The 23,063-nt window shown below is 38.9% G+C and overlaps 1 protein-coding gene across 10 annotated transcripts in view; it reads right to left on the reverse strand.

Annotated features, from left to right (window-relative positions):
- The window catches only part of GRIP1 (glutamate receptor interacting protein 1), a 211,495-nt gene that overhangs the window by 7,771 nt on the left and 180,661 nt on the right, over positions 1-23,063 (reverse strand). For 6 of the 10 annotated variants that reach the window (XM_039704002.1, XM_039704004.1, XM_039703999.1 and 3 more), the window contains 10 exons: positions 18,618-18,687; positions 18,216-18,361; positions 14,128-14,272; positions 12,947-13,086; positions 12,591-12,779; positions 9,776-9,929; positions 7,361-7,561; positions 4,861-4,972; positions 4,672-4,716; positions 2,033-2,266 (listed from right to left, as the gene is read on the reverse strand). In XM_039704002.1, coding sequence (XP_039559936.1) covers positions 2,033-2,266; positions 4,672-4,716; positions 4,861-4,972; positions 7,361-7,561; positions 9,776-9,929; positions 12,591-12,779; positions 12,947-13,086; positions 14,128-14,272; positions 18,216-18,361; positions 18,618-18,687 — 1,436 coding nt within the window. Of the gene's footprint in view, positions 1-2,032; positions 2,267-4,671; positions 4,717-4,860; positions 4,973-6,530; positions 6,572-7,360; positions 7,562-9,775; positions 9,930-12,590; positions 12,780-12,946; positions 13,087-14,127; positions 14,273-18,215; positions 18,362-18,617; positions 18,688-23,063 lie in introns of those variants that run through there. The other 4 variants (XM_039704000.1, XM_039704008.1, XM_039704005.1 and 1 more) reach the window with 3 other exon arrangements.

The following is a 23,063-nucleotide window of genomic DNA, read 5'->3' on the forward strand; positions in this document are numbered from 1 at the left end:
GCTTGAGAATCTGCCGAGGAAGGTCTTGGACAAGCTGTGCCTTAGCTTGTATCTCAAAACAGCCCATACCATCACATTTTCCCAAGTCTTCCTATTTTTCAGTGGCCCAGCTAAGAAAGACATTTGCCTGCAGAGGGCAGAACACATTGCCAGCAAGAAGATATATGAAAAATACTTCAACCAAGGCATTGCCCTGTCAGTGAAGTCATTCCTGTGGCATTGAAGCTCTTTTGGAAAACTCTGATTGAACAAGCTGTCCAAAGGAACAGGTTATTAGTGTTAAACTAGAGGTCTAATACAAAAATAAACATGAATACATGAGAGAAAGTATCAGGCACACTGGTACACAAGAACTAGGAGAAAACTAACAACTTGCTCAGATAAAAAGCAATCCATGCTGCCTGGGCTAACCTGCATGTGTCATAGGGGCATAACCTCACTTTGGGGAATCAGAGCATAAGATCCAGTCACTAGTTTCTGTTTTTCTTGAATGACTGTAAGGATTTGGAAAATCCTCGGTACAGGTTCAACGTTTAGATTTTTTAGAGAGGAAATTACTCTTCTCTGGGTGACAGAACAGACAGTAAAAGCAAACTCAGCATCACTTTAGCAGACAGGGGAAAACTGGGTATATTGTCTGAACAAAATCTGGAAATTACTCCAAGGGAAGGTCAAAGCAATCTTAAAAATAGTCAGCTGAAGCAAGAGAAAGCTCATGGACAGGTTATTTGTACCGCCCAGGACTCTAACAGCTAGTTACTATCACAGAATGCCACTTACTCATTAACAGAAATCTCAGGACTCCTTTCCAGGGAATGATTTATTTTAACATGGAAGGCTGGCTTTGTAATCCAGAACTGTGCCTATGTTGAATGCCAGCACACTGTGAAATGCCTACTGGCATACTTTGGTTTTGTATTTCACATTTATTCACCACTCAGAAAAACTGAGCACAGTACCTAACTCCACTGATCACATCAAGCTGGAAATAGGAATAGCTTAAAACTATCACAACACATCCTTATTGACCATATACACTGGCAATGATTTAATTTACCACATAAGAGATCAGTTTTCTAGTACCTTCTATAAACATTCATTTAGCCCACACTCAGCAAGTCCTTACCTTGGTGAACTCAACTGAACTACAGACTAAACTCAGGCAAATCCACAGGGCTTAGAAACCATCCCAAATCTCTTGACAATGACCAGGTAACATATTAATGAAAATTCCCTGTGTTCTGCCTCCTCTCTGGAAAGATCTCAGACCTTTAGAGGAAGATGGATGAAGGAACTGGAATGCTCATTCCCATCAGGGAGAACAGCATTATAATGTCCCTCAAAGTTTTGGAAACTGGTTGCTCTTATGGCCTCACTGGACTTGAGACCTAAAGTGGCCAGGTGCTTGCTGTGCATATCCAAACATACTTTATCCAGTACTTGCTACAAGTGCAGTGCCACCTCCATATCACTGAGTGATCTCAACCATCTTAAGCAGTGAAAAGTTGCATATTCTGAAGATTATTTATCCTTTTTAGAGCAAAGGAATTACAAAGAGAAAATAAGCAATACCTAATTTGAAATAACATTCTATATTATGTACATTGAATCTCTTGTATTTGATTCAAAATGAGTGTTAATTTAAAAAAGGACCTATGGGAGTCCTAAACCCTCCTGAGTAATTTCCTGAAGAAATGTATTTTCTAGAAATTAAACTTTGCTTTCTTAATGAACACATTTTGTAGAGAAGAATTATTGGTGCTGTCAATTCAAATTACCAGTGGATGCTCCTTTCAAAAGAGCAGTGCCTTTTGAGAATTTATTGTAAAATGAAATAGTAGACAAGGATGCATCTTATTCATTTGTTTTCCCCCACAAGGATCTATCATTAATGTGTTTGTAAGAACTAATATGCATGGCCCCCAAATTACATCTGTGGAGTCATTATAAAAAGTGCTTACTGTGTTGCCAATAATTAGAGTTCCTGTGCTGAATATATTATTTCAAAGCTGTCAGAAGAAAAATTACAGACCTTGTGTAACTCCACAGGAGTTGGTGACATGATTTCTTTCATTTCTTGCTTAAATTTTCTCAGAACCATGGACTTTCTCCCCACATCTGATGGCAACGTGTTGCTACGAGTAGCTTGACTGTAATGTGGCCTTACAGAACTTCTTTCCTGGAAGCTGGCTTGTCTTCCCAGCTGGTTACGAGGCTGTGGGTTCTCGTGATTCAAACTCATTGTACTTCCTGACATGATTGTGGCCTAGAGCATTAATGAACAGGTTAATTTGCAACAGAGAATGCAGGTTAAGCATGTGGTTAATTCATAGCAGTAGGAAAAACACCTCTATTCTTTGTTAGAACACAATCACTCAGGGCACAGCAAAAGGCAAGAGGATAGATGTTCAATCTGCTTGCAAGTCACTATAAAATAAAGGACCACAACAAAACACAATAACAATATATGAACCCTATGGGCAAAAGTTTTCAGATGGCATTTCAAACTAAAATACTGAGCACCAGAACTGCTATGCTTGTAAGCCAGTCCCCTGGCAGACTGAAGAGTACGTAGTGTAATAGCTTATTTAAAACTATTTTACACATAAATAAAACAACATCTAAGTTGTGGCATAATTGCATTTGTTGGAATTGGAACTACAGGAAGGCATTTACAATTCAGACTGTGTGTGCAAGGTAAAAATATGTGAGCCAGCAGAATATGTAGGTAGCTCTAGAGCCAGCACGGGCAGAGTGCCTGGCTACTACCCCAAGCTCAGGGAAAACTCAGTGCAGGTGAGCTCACTGCCTGGAAAGAAACTTTGCATGGCGTGCACACTGCAAGAGTGGCTGCCTTAGCTCAGCACTAATACTGGCCCTGGTTTCACTGCTGGTTTTAATGTCAGGAAAAGCCTTTTGTTTTAGATGCAAGAATACACAAAATCATGAAATATGATGAAGGGAGCCGCCTCGCCCACTGGGTGGAACAGGCTGAACTTGAAAAGAATCCATGCACAACAAGGGGCCTTCAACCTTGGGAAAGATTTTCTGCTCTGGGGAATGGGAGGCATATGCACTTTGGCACAGCCACTGTGGGGACAGGGTGTGCTGAATTTTCTATTTATTATCTTTTCTGATGGACAACTGGAAAGGGAAATTTAAAGACCATAACCTGAACTCTGACTGGAACTGGATGCAGACGATCTGCTTGAATGTGAGATGTAAAAAATAAGGGCAAAACAAATAAATGTTTGCCTATAACTCTGGTGAGCATGTCTGTCACCCTTCCTTCTCACAGCTGCAGCACTACTTTCACTGTAAGATAATGGATTGTAGCCATAACACTCTTTTGTGCTCAGTAATGACTGATATTACTGCCTGATGGAGCTAAAGCAGCCAGAGGACTTGGCAAACATCAGCCTTCTTTGCTCTTTGGCTGAAGACCTTGAAATGAAAAATGATAAGGAGTCCTTGACTATGCCATGGCACTTCATAAAGTAGAGACATGGCACTCTCAGCATCCTGTCACACTGAATGAGCCTGGCTTTCTTTTCAGAGCTGGGGGTTGTGCAGCGAGGCAATGCTATAAATGGGACGTCTACGGTTCTGAATTTCACTTTCATGAAAAGCTGAGGAAAATTCAGTGTGTTGAAGTAACTGAATTCTGGTCAGCATAGATGACCTATTTCTCTTTGGAATTATCTATTTCCATATCCTTTTATTATGCTCTGAATACTGAAAACTGCAAGAGAAGCCTGCAGTACTAAACCATATCTAACTATGGAATTAAACCAGTATAACATTTTTCTCCCACATTTCTCTGGTTTTCAATAACAAATATACGAGAATCACATTTTGCCACCCAAACATGCAATACAAAAGCCATAAATCTGAGGAAGTAAATTAATCTGAGCTGAAAAACTTTCACCCAGTTATGCCATTCATATTTCTCCTGGCTGCTAAAGGACTTTATATAACATAAAAATGAAAATGAGATTCTGCCAGTTTTGCAGCTCCAGGAATTTAAAAGAACATAAAAGAAAATATTTTAGGACCTTTCATTCTGTAGTTTTAATTGGCAGTATAATGGTAATTGTTCTGATTAGATAACTTAGAGAAAAGGTGATTAGACAATTAAAGACTCCCAAGTTACTCTGTCTCTGTTTTCTGCCCCCAATGCCCTCAGCACAGTCTAACACAAAGCATGGTTAGATTTGTAATAAACTTAAGGATGAAATATGAAAATTTGTTACACGGTGAAGAAATTGCTGCATTATGAACATTTCTCACACTGGCAGCTTCTTTTTCTTTCAGAGTGGTGTGATTATAGGTAAACATTTTGAGAAGCTGATTTTCTTTTATGTTCATCTTAATCAAATTAAGTTTCAGTTTAAAAGACAACCTACAACATGCTAAGAAAAGCTGCATGAAGCGTCTGTCAGCCAGTGGAATGTATTGCTGCAGGAAGGTTATGCCCACTTAGAAGTTCTGTGCCATTTGCTGCCTGTACAGACAGCATTGATGGTTATGCACAGCAGAAGCTGCAAGTCAAAAGCACTGGGGTGAACATGTTTATAGAATTTTGGTTGCATTGCACAAAAGAAAACAGCTCTGGTTAGGGGCAGGGGAGGCAGCTGCACAAGCAAAAATATAAAGGTAAAGGGTAGGTACCAAGAGAGTCATTTTTCTCAAACACAGACGCCTGTCAGCCTTGTCCTGTAGAGAGGGGTTAAAGCTTTTAAATGAATTGGTGTGATTAGTGCAACTTAAAAGAAAAAAGGAGAAAATAAAATGAATGTAAACCAAACCAAAACCATTATATTTCTCTATAATTGGAAAGAAAGGTTAAGATTGTTCTACCTCTAGTTCCCTCAGAATTCCTGACTGGCCACAGGTCTCTAAATCCTCCAGAGCCTGAGACCAGAAATTTTCCTCCTGGTCAGCCTCGGTGTTATCATGGGTACCTGTGAAGCTAGATTTACAATGAGAAGTTAAAAAAATGTGGACTTTTTTCCCCCCTCTAAAAATATATATTACACACGTGCCTTGCCACAGACTGCAACTTGAATGACAGAACGTTATGCAGGAGAGTGGGGAAGAGTCGCTGACCAGGAGAGGCCGGATGGACATGCAGAGCACATGACAGACAAGCCTTCTCATAACCTGGCAGTCACTAGCAGCTGGCAGGGCCTGAGCAGCGAGTTGTTCAGTAAGGAGATAAATGGATTCCAAGAACAATTCATTACACATTTTTGCTGGATTGAAACCGGGACCTCCCTATGAAAATTAATGAATCAACCAGTAGCTGTGTGCGGAGCTGCTCCGTGCAACAAATATTTGCAATAAAACCTTTCAACCTCACAGACTTCTCCCAGGCAAAATAGAAAGAGTCCTCTTTTTTTTTTTTTTTTGCAAACAACATTTTGCAAAAGAGGCTTGGTGGTGCTTTTTACTTGATTCCTTCAGCCTAAGCTGCATTTATCAATTTAAGCCCACCTGATCGCCATAATATAAACTGCTCCCATCATTTAATATATTACACAGAGAAACTTTCAGGGATGCCACTGTCTTGCATGGAAACTTAGGTCTCTGGTGTTTCGTAAATGCACACAAAACCTTATTACAAGCACTCTTGAGCAGATGATGGTAACAGTGATGCTTAGGTAGTTGCTCAGCAAGTGAGGTCTGATAAAAACCACAACTCTGGGCTGCGGAGACACAGCCCAAAGCAACACCTTCACAGTGTATGTGTGTATACAGGGAGGGAAGCAGGAGGGTTTTCTACCCTAGCAAGGGGAAGCAGCTCAGTAAAGGTTCACACAAGCATCAGAGCTGCTGCATGGGAGAGGGCTGATTATGTGAAAGGCATAGGGGAAGAAGGATGAAGAAGGAAAGTGACAATTTGCCCTTTTGGTGGCAGCAAGCTATTACTTTGGAGCAGCTGCCCATGGACTGCAGCTAGTGGTGCTTAACATAAACAGAGCAAACACTATTATGGAAGCATCTGAGGCCTTGCTTGACAAACAATGTATTACTGAGAATAGCGTGAATGTGATTCTGTTTACAGAATAGCTTTTAAATAGGAGAATTGCCCAGCACAAGGGAGGACAGCTTGAATGCTTCACACACAGGATACTCTGCCTCAGAGATGCTTTCTTACAGCTACAATCAGTCAAGCAGACAATGGTCAGCCATTTCAATCTCTTATTGCAATGATTCTCCACCTAGCACCAGTGTCTCTTCTAAGATATTGCAATAGATACAGCAATGGCAAGAATACCTACTCAGATCACAGATGCAATTCCTCCCAGGCAAGACAAGAAAGTATTTAAAACATTATTTTAGAAAGATCCTTGACTTCTGAAATGAGCTTTTTCAATAAATCTATGTAGTTCTTCCAATAGCCAATTTTGAATATAGACTAATTTATCCATTACAATATCTCTTGTTATATTGCACATTAATGATATCAAATGGAACTTAAGCTAATGAACAGGATAATTTGAGGCAATTGTCTGCATCAGAAAAACCTGGATTTCCTAGAACTGGAGGTCCATTTCTTCTCTGACTTCTGTGAAATAGAAAACCATGATCCTCTATGTCTAGACTTCTTAGTGGAAGCAATTTCTTTTTCAGCTCCCCTCTCCTCTTTTGCTCTTTCTCTGAGTCTTGTCTCCTGATGTGTGAAATCTCAACTTTTGCATGTTCATTATAGCCACATGAATAATTTTTAGCTGAGCTACTACACCAGAAAACCAGAAGAGGTACCAAAATAATTTATCTAGATGTCTTTTTTATCTAAAACCTGAGGGATTTATTTTAAATCATATGAAATATTGTTTGATCCATAATGAACATATTTGGTTTTCTGACGCTTTTTTAAAGAGATGTCAGAAATTCAGATGCATAAAAAGTCTGAAGGAAAGGCAGTAGGACAGATAATGAAGATATGGGTATCTATGATTTGGTTCTTACTCCCATATGAGAGACAAAATCTTTGTGTTTTTTAGTTTTTTTAATCAGGAGGTTCTTGGATCTGGCAGACTCATTCATGTAAGCATTGATGTTTTAATGTGTTAAACATTTTCTCTGGAGCAGGAACTATAACAGACTTGTCCTACCTGACAGTGATAGGTAGACACCAGGCTAGAGGGTGGTTTAAGCACTCTGGTTTAATTTGCTTGCCCACTGAAATGTCTCTGTCAATCAACCGCAAGTTACTATGGTGTTTTCTGCTTTTACCCTGTTTTTCTCATTTCAACTGCTTTTCCTTTCTTCCCTTGTCTTCTCACACTCCCTGCTCCCCACCTCTGCCTCAGCCCAGCTGGATCTCACTTTTGGGCACTTTTTGGTTTCCTACCTGGAAGTATTCCACTCTTCCAGCTGTCCCCCACCTTTCCTTTGCCCTCCAGAGGCACCTTTCCACATCTTTCCCTCTTTCTTCATGCTCCTGATGCTCTCTCCACCTGATCTTTCCACAGATGTTTGCTTTAAATGGTTTTCTTGATTCTCTCCCAATGTCTCAGTCTCCTTCTGTTGCCACATATTCTTGGATGCTGTGCTACACAAACAAAGGCAAGAAAAAATTACTTTCTACAGCTAGAGAGGAAGAGAAGTTGCTTAGCTAGAACTACAAGAAAAGTGGTGCTTTTCTCAGGATTCCTGTAACAGGCTTGAAGAACAGACATAGCCTTCTCAAACACTCCAGCACTTGGGATAGCAACACCATCAGATGTGGCACCATCCATTTTACAGATACAGCATTAAAGTAATCATTATTTTAATTTGTACTGTATCTCTCAGGTGTAAGTCACACTGACAAGCAGAACAAGACTCTTTAATGTGCATACTTTCTGCTGAACAGTGCTTTAAAATGATAATAGAACACATGCTTTTCATTTAGAAGATTCTGTATTTTACAATCCAGCTCCCTGATTCACTGCTCATCAACTTTTTCAGCCCATTACTTACATAGCTGCAAAACAGTAGGTGTTCTGGAATCCATGGCTGCAAATCAAATATTTGAGAAACAAAATATGGGCTGCAACTGTGGATAAAGACCCTATTAAACTAAAAATACTAGGCTACCAAGAACGGGCTACCAAGTATGAAGAAAGCTATCTAATTTCCTTTATTAAACACTGTCCACTACTAGCCTATGAAAACTGCCAGTGTGCTTCTGCAGTAGGGGCCAAAGGAGCTGGATGTGGACTGAGAATTCACACTTGCTCATATCTTAGCTGTCATCTCGCCAGACTTGTCTCCAGACAAAATGCCACAAAGCCATGGGCTGTATCAGAGGGTTTGTCACTCAGAATCTGAAAGCAGCATCTAATCTTTGCTTGGATTTGTATTTCAAAGCTTATAGACTGGACCCCATGGATTTCCTTACCCAGTATATTTATACAGCCACCAGGAAGGGTTTTTTTAATAGTAAACTTGAATTTTTTGCAGACTGGGATTTCAGGCTCACTGCACTGGCACACCAAGAAAGTGTATTTCTCATGAAGGACATGCATGTCTGCAGGTGCTGCAGGTGGGTAAAAAGAGCACTGAAATCTCTTTTACTGTGATGCCTGTCTTCCCACATCTGAGGAAGAACTGTTCATTGGCAGAAATTACCCAAGTCTCTGCAGTGGATCTACTAACAAATCCAAAAGAAAAGAAAACTTAGAAAAGAAGACAGATTTTTGGGTCTTTCACTATCTCCAGGTATTGTGATTTTTTTTCCTCAGGAAGTGCTTTTGTCTGCAGAGAGATTAACTGAAAATGAGATTTACTTCCGAGGAAAGGAGAAACAAATGCATGGCAAACTACCAATAGCTTGAAGAAGACATTTGTACCTGGATCCCTTTTTATTCCTACTGAATCACTCCTATTGAATGTGAATGTCTCAAGCACTTATGGAAGGAGACTGTAATTTGTGCTCCTTTGCCCAAACCAAAATGCATTTTCATAGAAGATTAACACACCAGCTGTCTTCAGCTACATTATCTGTAAGTTTATTTTCATGGAGTGGAAAGCAGATCAGATTTTTTCTGAAACTTGCCCAGGGAAATGTCCTAATTTTTTTGTTTGTTTATTCTTTAGGGATAAATGCTGTGTTTTATAGGCTGAAGTAACTTGAAACAAATATAGGTCTTGGTGTTTATTGTAAATTCAGAGTGAGTCCCGTGGCAGAGAAGAACTTTGCGGCTCACGTCATGTTGTCAGAAGGCTAATTTATTACTTTATTATACTATATTGTATTAAAGAATACTATACTATACTAAAGAATACAGAAAAGATACTTACTGAATGCTAAAAAGATAATAATGAAACTTGTGGCTCTTTCCAGAGTCCTGACACAGCTTGGCCCCAATTGGCCAATGAGTCAAAACAATTCACACCGGAGTCCAGCCAAGCAATCACCTTGGGTAAACAATCTCCAAATACATTCCACATGAGCACAACACAGGAGAAGCAAATGAGGTAAGAATTGTTTTTCTTTTCTCTGAGGCCTCTTGCTGCCTTTCAGTTTCCCAGGAGAAAAGCCCTGGGCGAAGGAATCATGTTCAGAGAATGTGAATGCCACAGGTGTTGGCATCGTAATCCTCCAAAAAGACCACGAATCCACCCCAGTAAGTTTCATTAAGTATACTGTGTCTCATATTTAATGGAAGAGCTGCTATAACTTCATTAGAAAAACATAATTTCATTCAAGACAGCTAGTGTTCATTTTTGAGGCACTGCTGCAGCTGCAGACCAGAAAACAGGCACTCTTCTGGGAACTTACGTGCTTGCTGCAGGTCGATCCCACTCGTCGTCACTCAGCCCTGGATCATGGAATGAGTGGTTCCGTGGCTTGCCTGGAGGGGACAAACTGCCCTGCTTGGGACTCCTCCATTCATAGGCATTGAAGTTGTATCCCGAAGCCTGATAGGTGTGTCCTAAAAAGATGAATTACTAATTTGCAAAATGTATATGCTGAAATGACAGGAAAGCACACCTCTGAAGTTGGCTTCTCAAGAACTGTGGTATTTGTCATTGTTACCATATTTTTTTCTGTAGCCAGATTATTTGACCTAGATTATGTCTGGAATTAGGTATGCTCTAGAGTTTCTCTTGTGGAAGTCCACTGAAAGCAAAATCTTAAATATATCTAACCCTGTTCTCCTACTGTTTATGCCTCAGCTGCTTCTCTGTTTAGTTCTAGATACTGCCACAATTTATCAATTTCCAATTTGACATCCTAGATTGAACAGTGGTGAATAAATCACATGTTATGGATGTGTTAAATATGCGTTAACATGGTCATATGCAACATGCCCAAAATTAAAGCTAACTTATTAAGAAAACTGCTTCAGATGTATTTAAAAAAGTTGCCAAAGATGCATTAAAAAATCCCATGAACTTGGCTTTTCATGTGCTCTTTTGCTAGGGCTCAAAGAGCCCAGGAAAGGCCTGTCTCACAATGGGTACACATTCCCAGGACCAACATACACCATTTCTATCACCAATTTCTTAGTGTCTCAATGCTGTGTAAGTGGCATCAGATGACTTTTATACTTGCAGAGTTTATTTCTGGGTGCTTTTATCATACTAGCAAAGCAGGTATTACTTCAACAGTACTTCTTTAACTGAAACTAGGTGTAAGTTGAATTCCAAGTAGGAAGCAGCTTCCAAGTGACGTATTAAGAAGAACACATGGATCAATGGGTCACAAGCTGATGCTGATCTAGTAAGCAAAATCCATTATGGTAGAACTGATATACATTTATATATATATATATATATATATATATATATATATATATATATATATATATATATATATATATATATATATATATATATATGTATGTATGTATACACACACACATTTGTGTATATATATATATATATAACATATACACGTAATATACTGCACCTTGATATATTACTTTTTTAGCCCTGTAGTTGGTGTTTTTTTGATGTGCATATTGGATTAGGAAGTGTTATGTTGTTGATGACTATTATCACTGCTGCCACCTCTCAAAGAGGGTAATTTGCTTCCATGAATCAGTCTAGACCTGTCTCTCTCAAATGCTGTGTAACTACAGAGCTGTGAGCATTTTCCAGCAAACTGGCAGATATTAACATAGGAAAGGTATTGGTTGGGAAATGTGACTGCTGTGTGGGGAAGGCTCTGGATTAGTAAAACAGAAACATAAGACAAAGGTACAAAATGGGGTATTAATTCAAGGAGAGAAAAGACAGCTCACCAGCATTAAATTGGTAATTAATAGGACAAAGCATTATCTGGTGCTCCAGAAACATCCCCCAAACTTAGTCTGTGCTTATTACCAAGAAGGGTTTGGAGCAAAGCCAAACTCAGCTTGATGGGTCAAGACAGAATGAACTTTTACAGAAATGGGAGCCACCACAACACCAAGGAATAAAGGCACAAATCTGTTTGCACTCAGGCTGTTTAGCAGAAGTGCCACGTATCCAGCCAAGTCTGGGCTGATTTTTTCAAGGGAGTAAAAAAAAAAAATCTGCCTTGAGATACTGGTTCAGCTTTGGCACAGAATCCAAATCATCAGGACTCTAGGAAGCATTCTGGGCTTCAATCCCTTCCACAGCTGAACAATTTGCTCCAAATACATTAAATTCATCCAGAAAATGAGAATTACCATCCTGGAATTTATTCAGCAATAGTTCTCCTTAGGACTATCAAAAATATCAGAAGAAAATCAAATATAACTTATTTTGATAAACTGACCAACACAGTTAAGGAAAGGGGTAAAATTCATCCAAATTCCAACTCCAGTGGAAAAGTTATTTGAGGTAAGGATCTATCTGTCCAAGTACCTCCCAAGTAATGGGAATACATGCTTTACTATAGAAAGAAACATTTTTAAAAGAGTTAAATAAAACACTGAAGTTGTAAGTTACTTTTCTTGCTATCAAGAATATTACAAGATGTCTATATCCTTCACTGCCTAAATAAACATGTGTTACAAACTGAAATTATTCAAAAATCCCATCTAAAATAATAGTCAGAGAGAGGTGAAAAATTTATCATTATAGCAAATCATGTCTTTAAATGGAATGATTGTTTTTGACAGCTGAGAGTTAGGTGTTAATACTGCAGGAATGAGGAAGAAGCAAAAGATTTACAAATTATAGGCAATGACTAATGTTGCCCTTGAACAGTTTATAATAAATCTGTTGTCATTTAAAAATTAATGCATATGGGCATCAAACTCATGAACATCTCCAGAGTGCTCTGTGCCTTGCATTGATCTGTACTTGAAGGATAAACTCATTTAGTTGTGGATGAGCTATGGACCAAGCTATTCAGATGTCAGTAAAGCTAACAAAAGCCTGTTAATGTATTGATAAATGCTTTGTAACACATCACATCCTCATGAAAGAATGAATCTGAGGCCAGCCAAGTGCAAGAAATCATGCTGCCTGCCAAGATGTGTGGTCATAATGAGACACCAGCACATTATGAAGTACAGGGTCAAAAAGTACAGATAAAAAAGTTCTACTTAGGGCAAAGGAAGGTCAACCATGAAGGCAATAATTCCTGCTTTAAATGTCGATTGTATTTTTGACAGTACCTTGATTTCCAAAGCTGGTATCAATAGCAGAGCCATCCCATGACTCCACTGCGCTGTCGACACTTGGGACTGCAGTGGAATAGATGTCTGAGAGCTTGCCAGATTTCTGTGCAGCAGAGCTTTCATCTTCAGCATCACTCAGCTCGCTCACGTGACCCACAGGCACAGAAAATTTCTTGGGACTGGTAGCTGAATAGGATTATATAAAAAAAGGTGTTGATCTTTGCTTTACTGCAGTTCTGAGAATCTGGTTTGTACTCCTGACACAAAGCTTTTCCATGGATGGGCTAAATGCTTGTTAATCTGCAGTAACACGTGCATTAAGGACCATGGATGGTACCCTTGGCCACACTCACCATCTGTTTGCTTCTTGATTTTCAAGGTAACAGTTTCTCCTGCCATCTGTAACAAATGAATGGCTTCACTCAAAGGTTTTCCTTTCAGACTGCTACTATTTATTGCTAGGATTCTGTCTCCTATGTGAATTGCCCCAGTCCTACAATAAGACAGAGAAATGAAACATTGAGAAGAGAATGTAAAAGGCAACAAGAGCAATTTCTTTGCATTTTGGAGCATTAAAGTCTCATCTCCCTTTCTTTCTTTTATTTTGCTTTTATTGCTGTGTCACAGAGTAATTATTTTGTTAAAAATGCTTAAAGCAAGTCACCTTTGTTGTAGTGACAATAGCAGAGCTGAGGCATGGTGTGGATTTCTGTGTTACTGTGACAGTTGAGTTAATCACCTGTGGATGATATTCACTGCAGCCCCCCTGCTCAAGAGCAATCTCAGACAGCTTGGTAAGTCCTAAAATGAGTCAAGTTTCTAAAAGTGTCATAACATTAAAAAAAGCAGTGTAAGCAAGCAACCAGGTATTTCACAAGCCTGACCTTCAGGACTGGTCAATCAAGAAAAGAAAATAAATTATTTGTAAATGGTTCTGGCTGTGCACAATATCATGTTTTGTGTGCTGTACCTTCTCTCTGAAACCCCTACCAAAGGTGAAACCACCAAATTTCAATGACTCAATCAATCTGAGAAATAACAGGTGACAGAAATCCTGGTCATTTTCATTATTCTCTATCTATCACTTACCATGAGGAGCATTTCTGCTCCTCTGATAACGCTTCCTATGGTGTATGTAAGTGCACATGCAGTGGCAGATAAGTGTATGATGAGTTCAGATAAACCTGCACACATGAAGTGCTTTCTTTGCTTATTGTACTGTACAATGCTGTTGGTTTTAAAAGGCTGCTAAAATGTTCCTGAGAGTCAAACTGCTCCGTTTGATTGATTAGGTTTTCCTTGGTGATCTGTAATGGGAATCACAATCCTCTGCCTTGTATAGTATGTACATCCTGCTCATGCTCCTGGAGCTTGGCAATGATCAAAAAATAACAGCAAAAAGATTATGAACTCAGATTTGGAGAATAATAAAAAAATCATTTGCTAACCCATGAAAATCAGGGTTTTTAGGTGAACAAAATGAACCTCTATCTTGACAGAGAGAACATTAAAAATAATTTTCTTTCCAACTTACCTTTCAGCTAATCCTCCTTTCGTAAGGCTGGAAATGATTATGGGATCAAAGGGCTCTTCAGTACCAGAGATTGTAATTCCAAGAGGCCCACCATAGCGCTTCAGCTCAACAGTATAAATAATTGCTCCAGAGCTCTCCTGTTCATCTGCAATAAATGCCAAGGGGATGCAATTGGTTTCTTATGAAAGAAGGAATGAAAAAATACCATATTCAATCTAGTGACAGGTAATCAAACAACATTATCAAAGGATCACATTTGAGATACAATTCTTAATCATATTCTACTGGATTATTTTCTAAAAAAATAATAATTACCTATTATGCAATTTTTTATTGCCAAAATAAAAAAATACTGATACTGATCTGTTTCTTGAACTGAATGGAAGGTATTTAAAATTAAAGGTAATTTGAAAGTTTTAAACCCAAACTGTCTTAAAAGAATTCTGGGAAAAGTCAAAAGTCATTATAAGATGAGCAGCCCTATTCATGTTCAAAATAGTTCATGTTTTTCATGGACATGTTTTGAGCTTTTTGTAAAAGAAGCAAAAATATCTTCTGTATACTGAATTATCCACTAAACTGAACAGTAAGTCCATTAGATATTATTTCATGATATTGCATGGAGTAATTTGCATTATTTTGAAGTTTTATCTCATCAAACAATTATCAGAACTGGAAAAGAATCCATCACTGAGTAAACTTAAATACAGTGTATTTACTTAACACTCAACAAGGCATTGCACCAACAAGATATGTGCCTGTATTTATACAATGCTCTTTACATATTATCCTTAAACAACACTCAACAAGGCAATGCACCAACAAGATATGTGCCTGTATTTATACAATGCTCTTTACATATTATTAAAAAAAAAACCCAACCACAGCAAGAGAGCAATCAACTGCAGCATATTTCGAGTTATGAGTTATGAAGTAATATTTAAAAATGCCAGAATTCTCCTCAAATCAAAATAACAAATGCTTTCTAGCTCATGTTCTGATACTGGAATTCAGCCAGGACAACTGGTCTGGTGGGCAAATTTTCTTAGATCTGTGGGTAATGACATTTTAAGCAGTTCAGTGAATGTGGAAAATGTTGAGGATGCACATTCCATAAAACTAAAAAAACTTAGAAAATTCAAATGCTATAATTCCTGTTCCTATAGATAGAAAAACTTAAAAAGGGAAAAAACCCCAAACCTACATCATTAGCAAAGGCTCAAAGAATTGCCTCCTTCTAATACTGAACACAGTACTTTGGGCAGAACTGGAGGAACACTAATATCTTTGAAGCTACTTTGTTTCTTCCCAACTTTTAGAAAATTTAGATGTTCAGGCCTCCACCTTCCCCTTCCACTCTCTTCTATTTCCTCCTTGCTATCCATGTACAGAAAATTCTGCACAGAGAGAATCAAAGGAGAGAAGAATAGTGGTGCTCATTCAGAAAGAACACAGGGTTCTGGTGCCTACTTGGGGCATTGCCATCAGTGTTTTGGTGCAGTTCACATCCACTGCACTTTGTCTGACACGCTCTTTCCAGAAGCGCCCAGCTCCCCAGAGGTCACTGGAAGCCCCTGTGTGGCACACAGTGAGCTAGCATGCAAGCTGCCCCTGCACAGCAGAACAATGGAGCTTTGCTTGCTTCAAGCATTTATGGAACCAGGGGTCTAATGCTGGTGCTGCTCATCCAGATGTGACACAGACACGGTACAAGACTTCAACTGGAAGCTGGAAAGGTACACGCCAAGCTAACTGCAAATTAATAGCCAGCACTTCCCAAGGGGTGACACAACACTAACATTTCTCTGCTATAAACACAAAGTGAATAGAAAGTTACTAACAATCAGCATCCCTTCCACATGAGAGCTGGAAGTCTATAGACCTCAGTGAATGACTGGAAAGAAGACTGGTCCATTATGTCTCTTTTCTGGTTAGCTGTAGGTCAGAAAATTATTGGCAGAGTGTTAAGCTGAGCAGAATGTTGGAGCTGTCCAAGAACAGGGCATACATGTAGCCTGAATTCACCAGGAAGGCCAGTTCTGCCATGTGAAAGCAAAGAATGGTGATATTCAGGAAAGGGAGTCATTAGGTTAATCAGGATTTAAGATTGTCCTCAGTTTGGAAATCTGGCAAAAAGAAAAGGAAAGAGAAAAATTGCTGGAAACATACCTCCATCTGGGAAGGAGATATAACTGAAGTACTATGGTATGGGTCTCATGTTTTTGAGATTTTCCATCTTTCTTTTCCTGTGATGCAATTCTTGTGGCTAATTCTTGGAAATCACATTTAATGAAAGTAGATCCTCTGTGCTGCAGTGTCTCTGCTCTGCTCACTGGCCTCTTGCTCGTCAGAATAACATCTGACTGATACAGATACAAGGGCAAAGAGCAGCAGGGTCTGGGGAGCACCTGACATGCATCATCCTGCTGTGGCCTCAGCTGCACGCTGGCACAGAGGCACACAGCTCTGAGACCCCCACTCCCTGCCTCACCTTCCTCAAAAAAGCATGCAGTGCAAAATGAAAAGAAGTTTAAATCTTAATCTTATTCTATGTTTCACAAAACATTTTTGAGTGCTCCATGCCCACTCATCAATCAGCATTAGGCTTTTATTTTCTTAGGGAATTTATTATTTTCCTCTGTTTGAGCAGCACATTTCTTCCTTTGTGAGGAAAAAAATCTTTCGTAAGTAAATTAATAGCAAACACACAAAGAATTATTTTAACTGAGATATACTTTTTATTACACCTTTGCTACTGTTATGCCACTAAATATTTTTTCTTTAGCATTTGAGGAGACACTCATTTTAAATTTCAAAGTACCTGAAATCTGCTAAAAATACTTTCATTTACTCTTTGACATTTAGCCAATTCTTACAAGAACAATTTGTACAAATAACTTTTTTAGTAGGTTTCCAGTAGCTGTCCAGTTACACTTGAATTTGTTCAGTTACACCAATCATGTCTGGATAAAACACTGTAGTTGTGTGAGAATCTTGATATAGATATTTATCAAACAATTGAGTGTGTAAAACAAAACTGTGGTATAAGAATCCCACTGAGACTAAAATCTGTACCAGACACCATGGTGTGCAATACCTAAGAGCGTAAAGATCTTATTTTCCATGAGTGGAGACCGAAATCCCCGTTTCAATTACAGCAACAATTTGCACAAGGTACTAAATGCAGCTGCCTTTGCTTTGTACTATAATACTGAGAAGATACTTGGTTTGCTTTCAAAATCAATTAGGAGGGGGAAAGAAAAAGGAAAAGAGTCTTCTAGTGCAATTCTAAACATTACTTCAACAGCTGCACTTAATTTCAAATAATAAAGTGTGGCAGGTTGTGCCTTTTTGCTCTGAGAGTGTAAAGAGCTGAAAAGAAGTGAATCTCCAGTTTGTGTTTTTGTGTAACACTGTAATGTGAACACAGGCAGTAATAGTAGTTATAACTGTCTTACTGCCTTTGCACTACAATTCAGAACTCATTTAATTATCTCCAGGTAGAAAGTCTGCTCTTATGGAATCCACAGTGGGGAAGACACAAGGTCACTATCAATAGGTGTAGGTGTCGAAAATTATGGCAGGTCCATTATTCCCTTGGGCTGATGAGACATGGCTCCTCCATCAGGTATCCAGCACAGTGTATAAAGTACTACTTACCTTTGAGCATGTCAAAAATCAAATTTTTAAGTTTATGGACAAAGCACACCCTACACCACTTTGCTGGAGAACTGAAGCTTAGGGATCCATGCTTTGCTAACCAGGATTCCAATTTTAAAAGCAGAGAAAATCCCAATACCCCAGTAAGAAACAGATCATGTTGTTTATATGGCTACACCTGAGGGCCAATTGTCCTTTCAGTGAACTGAAGACCTAATTTTGCAGTGCAGCTCCTGCAAGCAATACAGTCAGTGAGAAAATTCACACTTTATATACCATTAAAATTCTTTTTAGGTGACATTTTCTGATTATCATTAGCATAAACCAGACATGTTAAAAAAAAATAATTTCACTAAAATTGAAAAGAAATCCCCTCTGCTCTAGAAATCCTGACAATACACACGAATCTGGAAAGTCATTGCTAATACCGGAATTATCTTCGTCTTTGCGGATCTTTAGCTTTACAAGGTCCTCACAGTGCTGAAGGATCTGGACAGCATCTTCCATTGAGCAGTTGTCAAGTCGAATATTATCTATTGCCAGCAACTTATCACCCAGTTCAAGCGTCCCAGTTCTGCACACAAGTAAACAAGCTTACATGAAACTCACGTAACATTAAAATAAAGGTATCTGGAAAGGTCTAAACATTATTATAGGAACAGATGGATTTTCAGGACAATTATTTCTTAATACGCCTTCTAGTTTCTAACTTTTCATGAAAGTATTTATTTAAAAAAAAACCACAGTCTTTTACAAGCTTTCTCTGTTTAACTTGAATTTGGCTGGTTACACACAAAAATAGATTTTTAATGGGAACTCTAATGTCTTACCTGTGAGCAACACTTCCTTTCTTGATATCAGAAATAACCAGAGGGTCCCCTGGTTTTCTACTTGATGGAGCTGTAATAAAGAATATATACAGACATTTGCTTTTGTTTCTAGACATGCAGATGGACTAATTTTGACCATAAACCAATACTTCATACAAATTCTTTATTTGCATTATATTCCTCCCCTACCCCTAAATTGTCTGAACTTCAGGTGAAAACAAACACCAGCAGCACATTGGCAAGACTGGATACTCCTCAACCATTAGAAAATCTCAGAATTGCAGTGACTGGTACAAAGTGAATTTAACCTGGTATGTCTGAATTCTGGGTTCTCACCAGGACTGAGCCATGTGAAGACATCACAGTACAGCTGCAGTGATCTATCACAAAATTCTGCACAGCTGTAACACATAAGGAAGACTTTCTGCCATAACAATGTTTCAGTGCAAATACTAATGATGATCTTTTGCCAGAATAAATCCTATTATACCATATCCCTGACCAACAGAGGTGCTCTGGCAAAATATCTAGAGTGAGCTAGTCCACATTTTTTCCACCCACTTCTGTCCCATCCAGTGCTTAAGGCAGAGGTATGAAGGTAATGGGTGCTGGCTGAGAAGGAGGAATCCACTTCCCAATAAAGGAGATTGGGACAGTGGCCACACACCCCACTGGGCTGACACACCATTACCATGTTTGCATAGGTGTAGCTTACAGCTTTGTTTGCTTCACTGTAACTCACTGCTTTGAAGCAACCTGTGCCTCTTTCCATGAGTTACTCTGCCCCCCTGTGAGGCTGCTGGACCTTAACAATTGTGGACTTTTCCCAACTTTGTACTGGGGATACTTACTAGAAGCTCTGCAATTCCAGTCAGTTTAGTACAACTCCCACCACTCCTCTCCTCACACACTTATCTCTTTTTGGAATAATATGACATTAATGGTCAATTTTTCTATCTGTCCCTCATGGTTAAAAACATGCTCTGCTCTTCAATGCCAGCCATTGCAATTCTTTACCAACTTGTGCAAAAGTATTCAACAAGTTTCCCTTGGCCAGGAAATTTGCTCTGCAATTTTGCTTGACTTTTAATTGCCTAGGAGGCAGTTAAATACACCAGAGGAAGACAACAGTGATCACTATCTTCTTCCAGAGGACTGCTTCTTGAAGTGGCTTCACTGAATGCATTGTTTTGGAGGGTTCATCCATTTGCTGACAAAAGACTGCACTGTAGATCTGATATGGCAAGCAGTCAGCTTAGAATTTGAGGGTGAGGAAAACACATTGTTAGACATCTCTGTGGCACATGCTGTCTACCTCTGGGAAGAATATCACCTACAGCTGCTCTGTGGTGAACACAGACAGACTTTTGGGACTGTTAACAAAGAGTGTGCTGATAGTAAAACATTGCCATGTGGTAGAATGCTCTCAGCTCTCCTGAAAGCACTAATTAGTTTTACACATTAAGTGTTCTTCAACTGCCCCACGCCATTCCTGCTCTGTGAACTGAGCCCTCTGCATCCTTTCACAGAAGGTATGTTTCCATCAGGCTTCCATGCCTGAACTGACAATCACCCAAAAAGCTGCCCTTAGTGGAGGATCACCTACAAAATCCTGATGTCAGTTACTTTAGCAGCTCATGAATCTTCTCTCTGATGCAAAATGACAGATCTTCACCCACAGCAACCACATGGTAAATTAATAATGACATTTCCAACACAATATGCTAACAGGTCTTGTTAACCTTAGCTGCCCTGGCTGAGACAGCCTTTGAATGTCCAAAGGAACTGTTCAAGAACTGCTAAAGAGCCATATTTCAAATGCAACGTGAAAGCCCAGAAGACAGACATACAAGGACTTTGACTAGTTTTTAGAAATTTGTCTAAAACAGCATGCTTTCAGGAAATGATTATGTTGCAATTTAGAGAACAGTAATTAACTTTTTGCAAGATATGTTATTTTTGTAGCTTGTTTCTCATACTTTATGTCATGGGTCAAATAAATTACAACTCCATAATTTGCTTGAATCGTTTGGATTTGTTTTACCAATTAGTATCTTGTTAAAATTTTAGAGTATCACTTTGGTGATTTTTTAATTCTAGATTTTTACCCTTTGAGTTGCCTTACTCTGAGTTTATAGGCTACCCACTGCAGACTAGGGTCTGAGTCTTGATATACTTTTTATTTAAGTGTCTTACAAAATTACCAGAACTTAAGAAAACAGTCCATTATTTTTGTAAAAAGAAGAGAGGAAGAACAAAAATGAGGGAAAGAGCACAGCTCAAAGAACAGAGCCACAAAGTACATGTGGATGCAAAGATTATGATGGTGCACACAAAGTTATCACAGTTTCAAACGGAGGAAGTGTGAACCAGAAGTATTTAAAGAGTTCTCCTGGGCTATTATTTGGTCTGGAGGATGAAAGCCTTTTTGTAGGCACCAAACAGCTCTGTGTGAAATGAATCCCCCAATGCTGAGAAGCAGATACACCACACTTCATTTTGTTATTGTTCAATTATCATGGCATACTTCTTACAAATTATTCAAGTTGTGTTGCAGAGATAAAATAATGAATTTCCCCCCAAACTTTTGTACCTTTCTGCATATTACTATAGGCTAAGATTGTCACAAAACACTGGTGAATAGATGCTGTCTCCAGCAAGAAGATTGAGCACTACCCTGATTTTACAGATAAGCAAAGGAAACATAGGAAAATTTTGGTCAAAATATGACAGTTTTCAGTGAGCAATTTGAGATACCCATACCCTTATATGTCACAACAGTTTGTAGAATATAACAGCTTCTATGTCTGAAATACAACTACCAGCATTTTCAGCAACAGCTGCAGATGAGTAGCATTTCTGTGAGTGCAACCCCATGATCTCAATATTTCTGCATAAAATCAAGCAGCCACCTGTGGAAAATTTCTACCCCCACTCCCAGAATGACTTGTCTCAGCACAAGTCTTTTGCAGAGAAAAGAAAAACCACCCTAATTTCTCCAGGGTAGCATTAAGCCACCTTGACCATGAGATCGCCTCCTTTATCTTTCTGCAATCCTGCATCTCATTCATTATGCAGCCTCCATCCCCTTTGTTACACACCACTGTTTCATCTCTCCCCAGACAGCAGAGAAACCAGAGATCCAGAGGGAAAGCAGTATTTGACCAGCTAATATATCCACATCAATTAATGCAAGACTGAAGCAACACTGTACAGCTTCCAGTCTCCACTTCAGAATTATTTCTGGTTTTAAGAGGCCTTTATAGATAAAGCACCTTACCACTCACCCATGTCCAGCCTTCTTGCTCAAGTCCCAGTTGCCCCTAATCCTGGTCATAGTTCAGTTTCTCCCCTCATTTGCTACTTCTCTGTTACAGCTTTCCACTTGTTTCCTCTCCTTGTCCCGTTCTGCTTGTCCAGTGAAGCTCTCACCTTTTCTCCTTCCTCTTCCAGCAGTTAGTCTGGTTCAGATTTTGCAGAGACCTTAGAGTCTGCATGAATAACTATAAGTGGACTGAAGAGTGCATGAAATTGTACAGGTACTACATTCAGTGGTGCAGCTAAATGGCTGCTCTTAAGCAAGCTGTTGTCTGTCTTCAAATTACTCTTTGATCCGGGGTCTCCATCTCAGGTCTCTACCCTATTCTACTACACTTACCCAGCCACTTGAAAGTAAGTTCAATGAAGGGTTGTCAGTTCTGTGTATCAGCTGTTCCATTACATTAAAAAAATGCTCAAACAATGCTCCTTTCTTATTTCACTGCTAACTCAAACAAACCCCTTCCCCCCCCACAAAGTGACTTCAACAGATTTTGGGGTGGACATCTCACCCACCACCCAGACAAAACACTACTTTCAGCATGGCTTCAAACTCTGGAGTTTAATCAAACTCTGAACAAACAGAACAACAAAAGCAAACTGCTCATGTTATGGAAACATACTTTTTATACAAAGTCAATCTATTTATCCACAATGCTGGTTTACAGCTACTAGATATTTTTAGGAATAGCGTGATTAATAAATTGATGAAGGAGCTTTTTAAAATTACACTGATGCAGCTCTTTTGTTCCTTAAGTATTGGTTCATGTGGAGCAGGTGAGAAATCTGTTGATATTTTTCTGTCTTGAAAATAATTACTTGTAATGTTTCAAAATTAAGTAGAGCTTGCCAGGTGAAATCCCAAAATATACAGAAGCATGCTTTAGAAAATAAATTCTCATAGTCAATATACCTGTATTTTACAAATATATACACAAAGCTTGTTTCTGATGAAATACAAAAACAATAAGGCAGACTACAGTATAGTAGTCTACAGCTAGTCAAAGTGACTCAGAGAAACTGATGATAGTTTGGGTGAGATTCTGATATTCTTACCAGCTTTGCAGCTTCTTATTCCTTGAGTAGTCCCATTAGCTTCATAGAGATTATTTATGAAGCAAGGTGCTG

The sequence above is a fragment of the Passer montanus genome, unplaced genomic scaffold (genome assembly GCF_014805655.1).
Source record: "Passer montanus isolate IOZ18808 unplaced genomic scaffold, ASM1480565v1 scaffold17, whole genome shotgun sequence".
Lineage (NCBI taxonomy): Eukaryota > Metazoa > Chordata > Aves > Passeriformes > Passeridae > Passer > Passer montanus.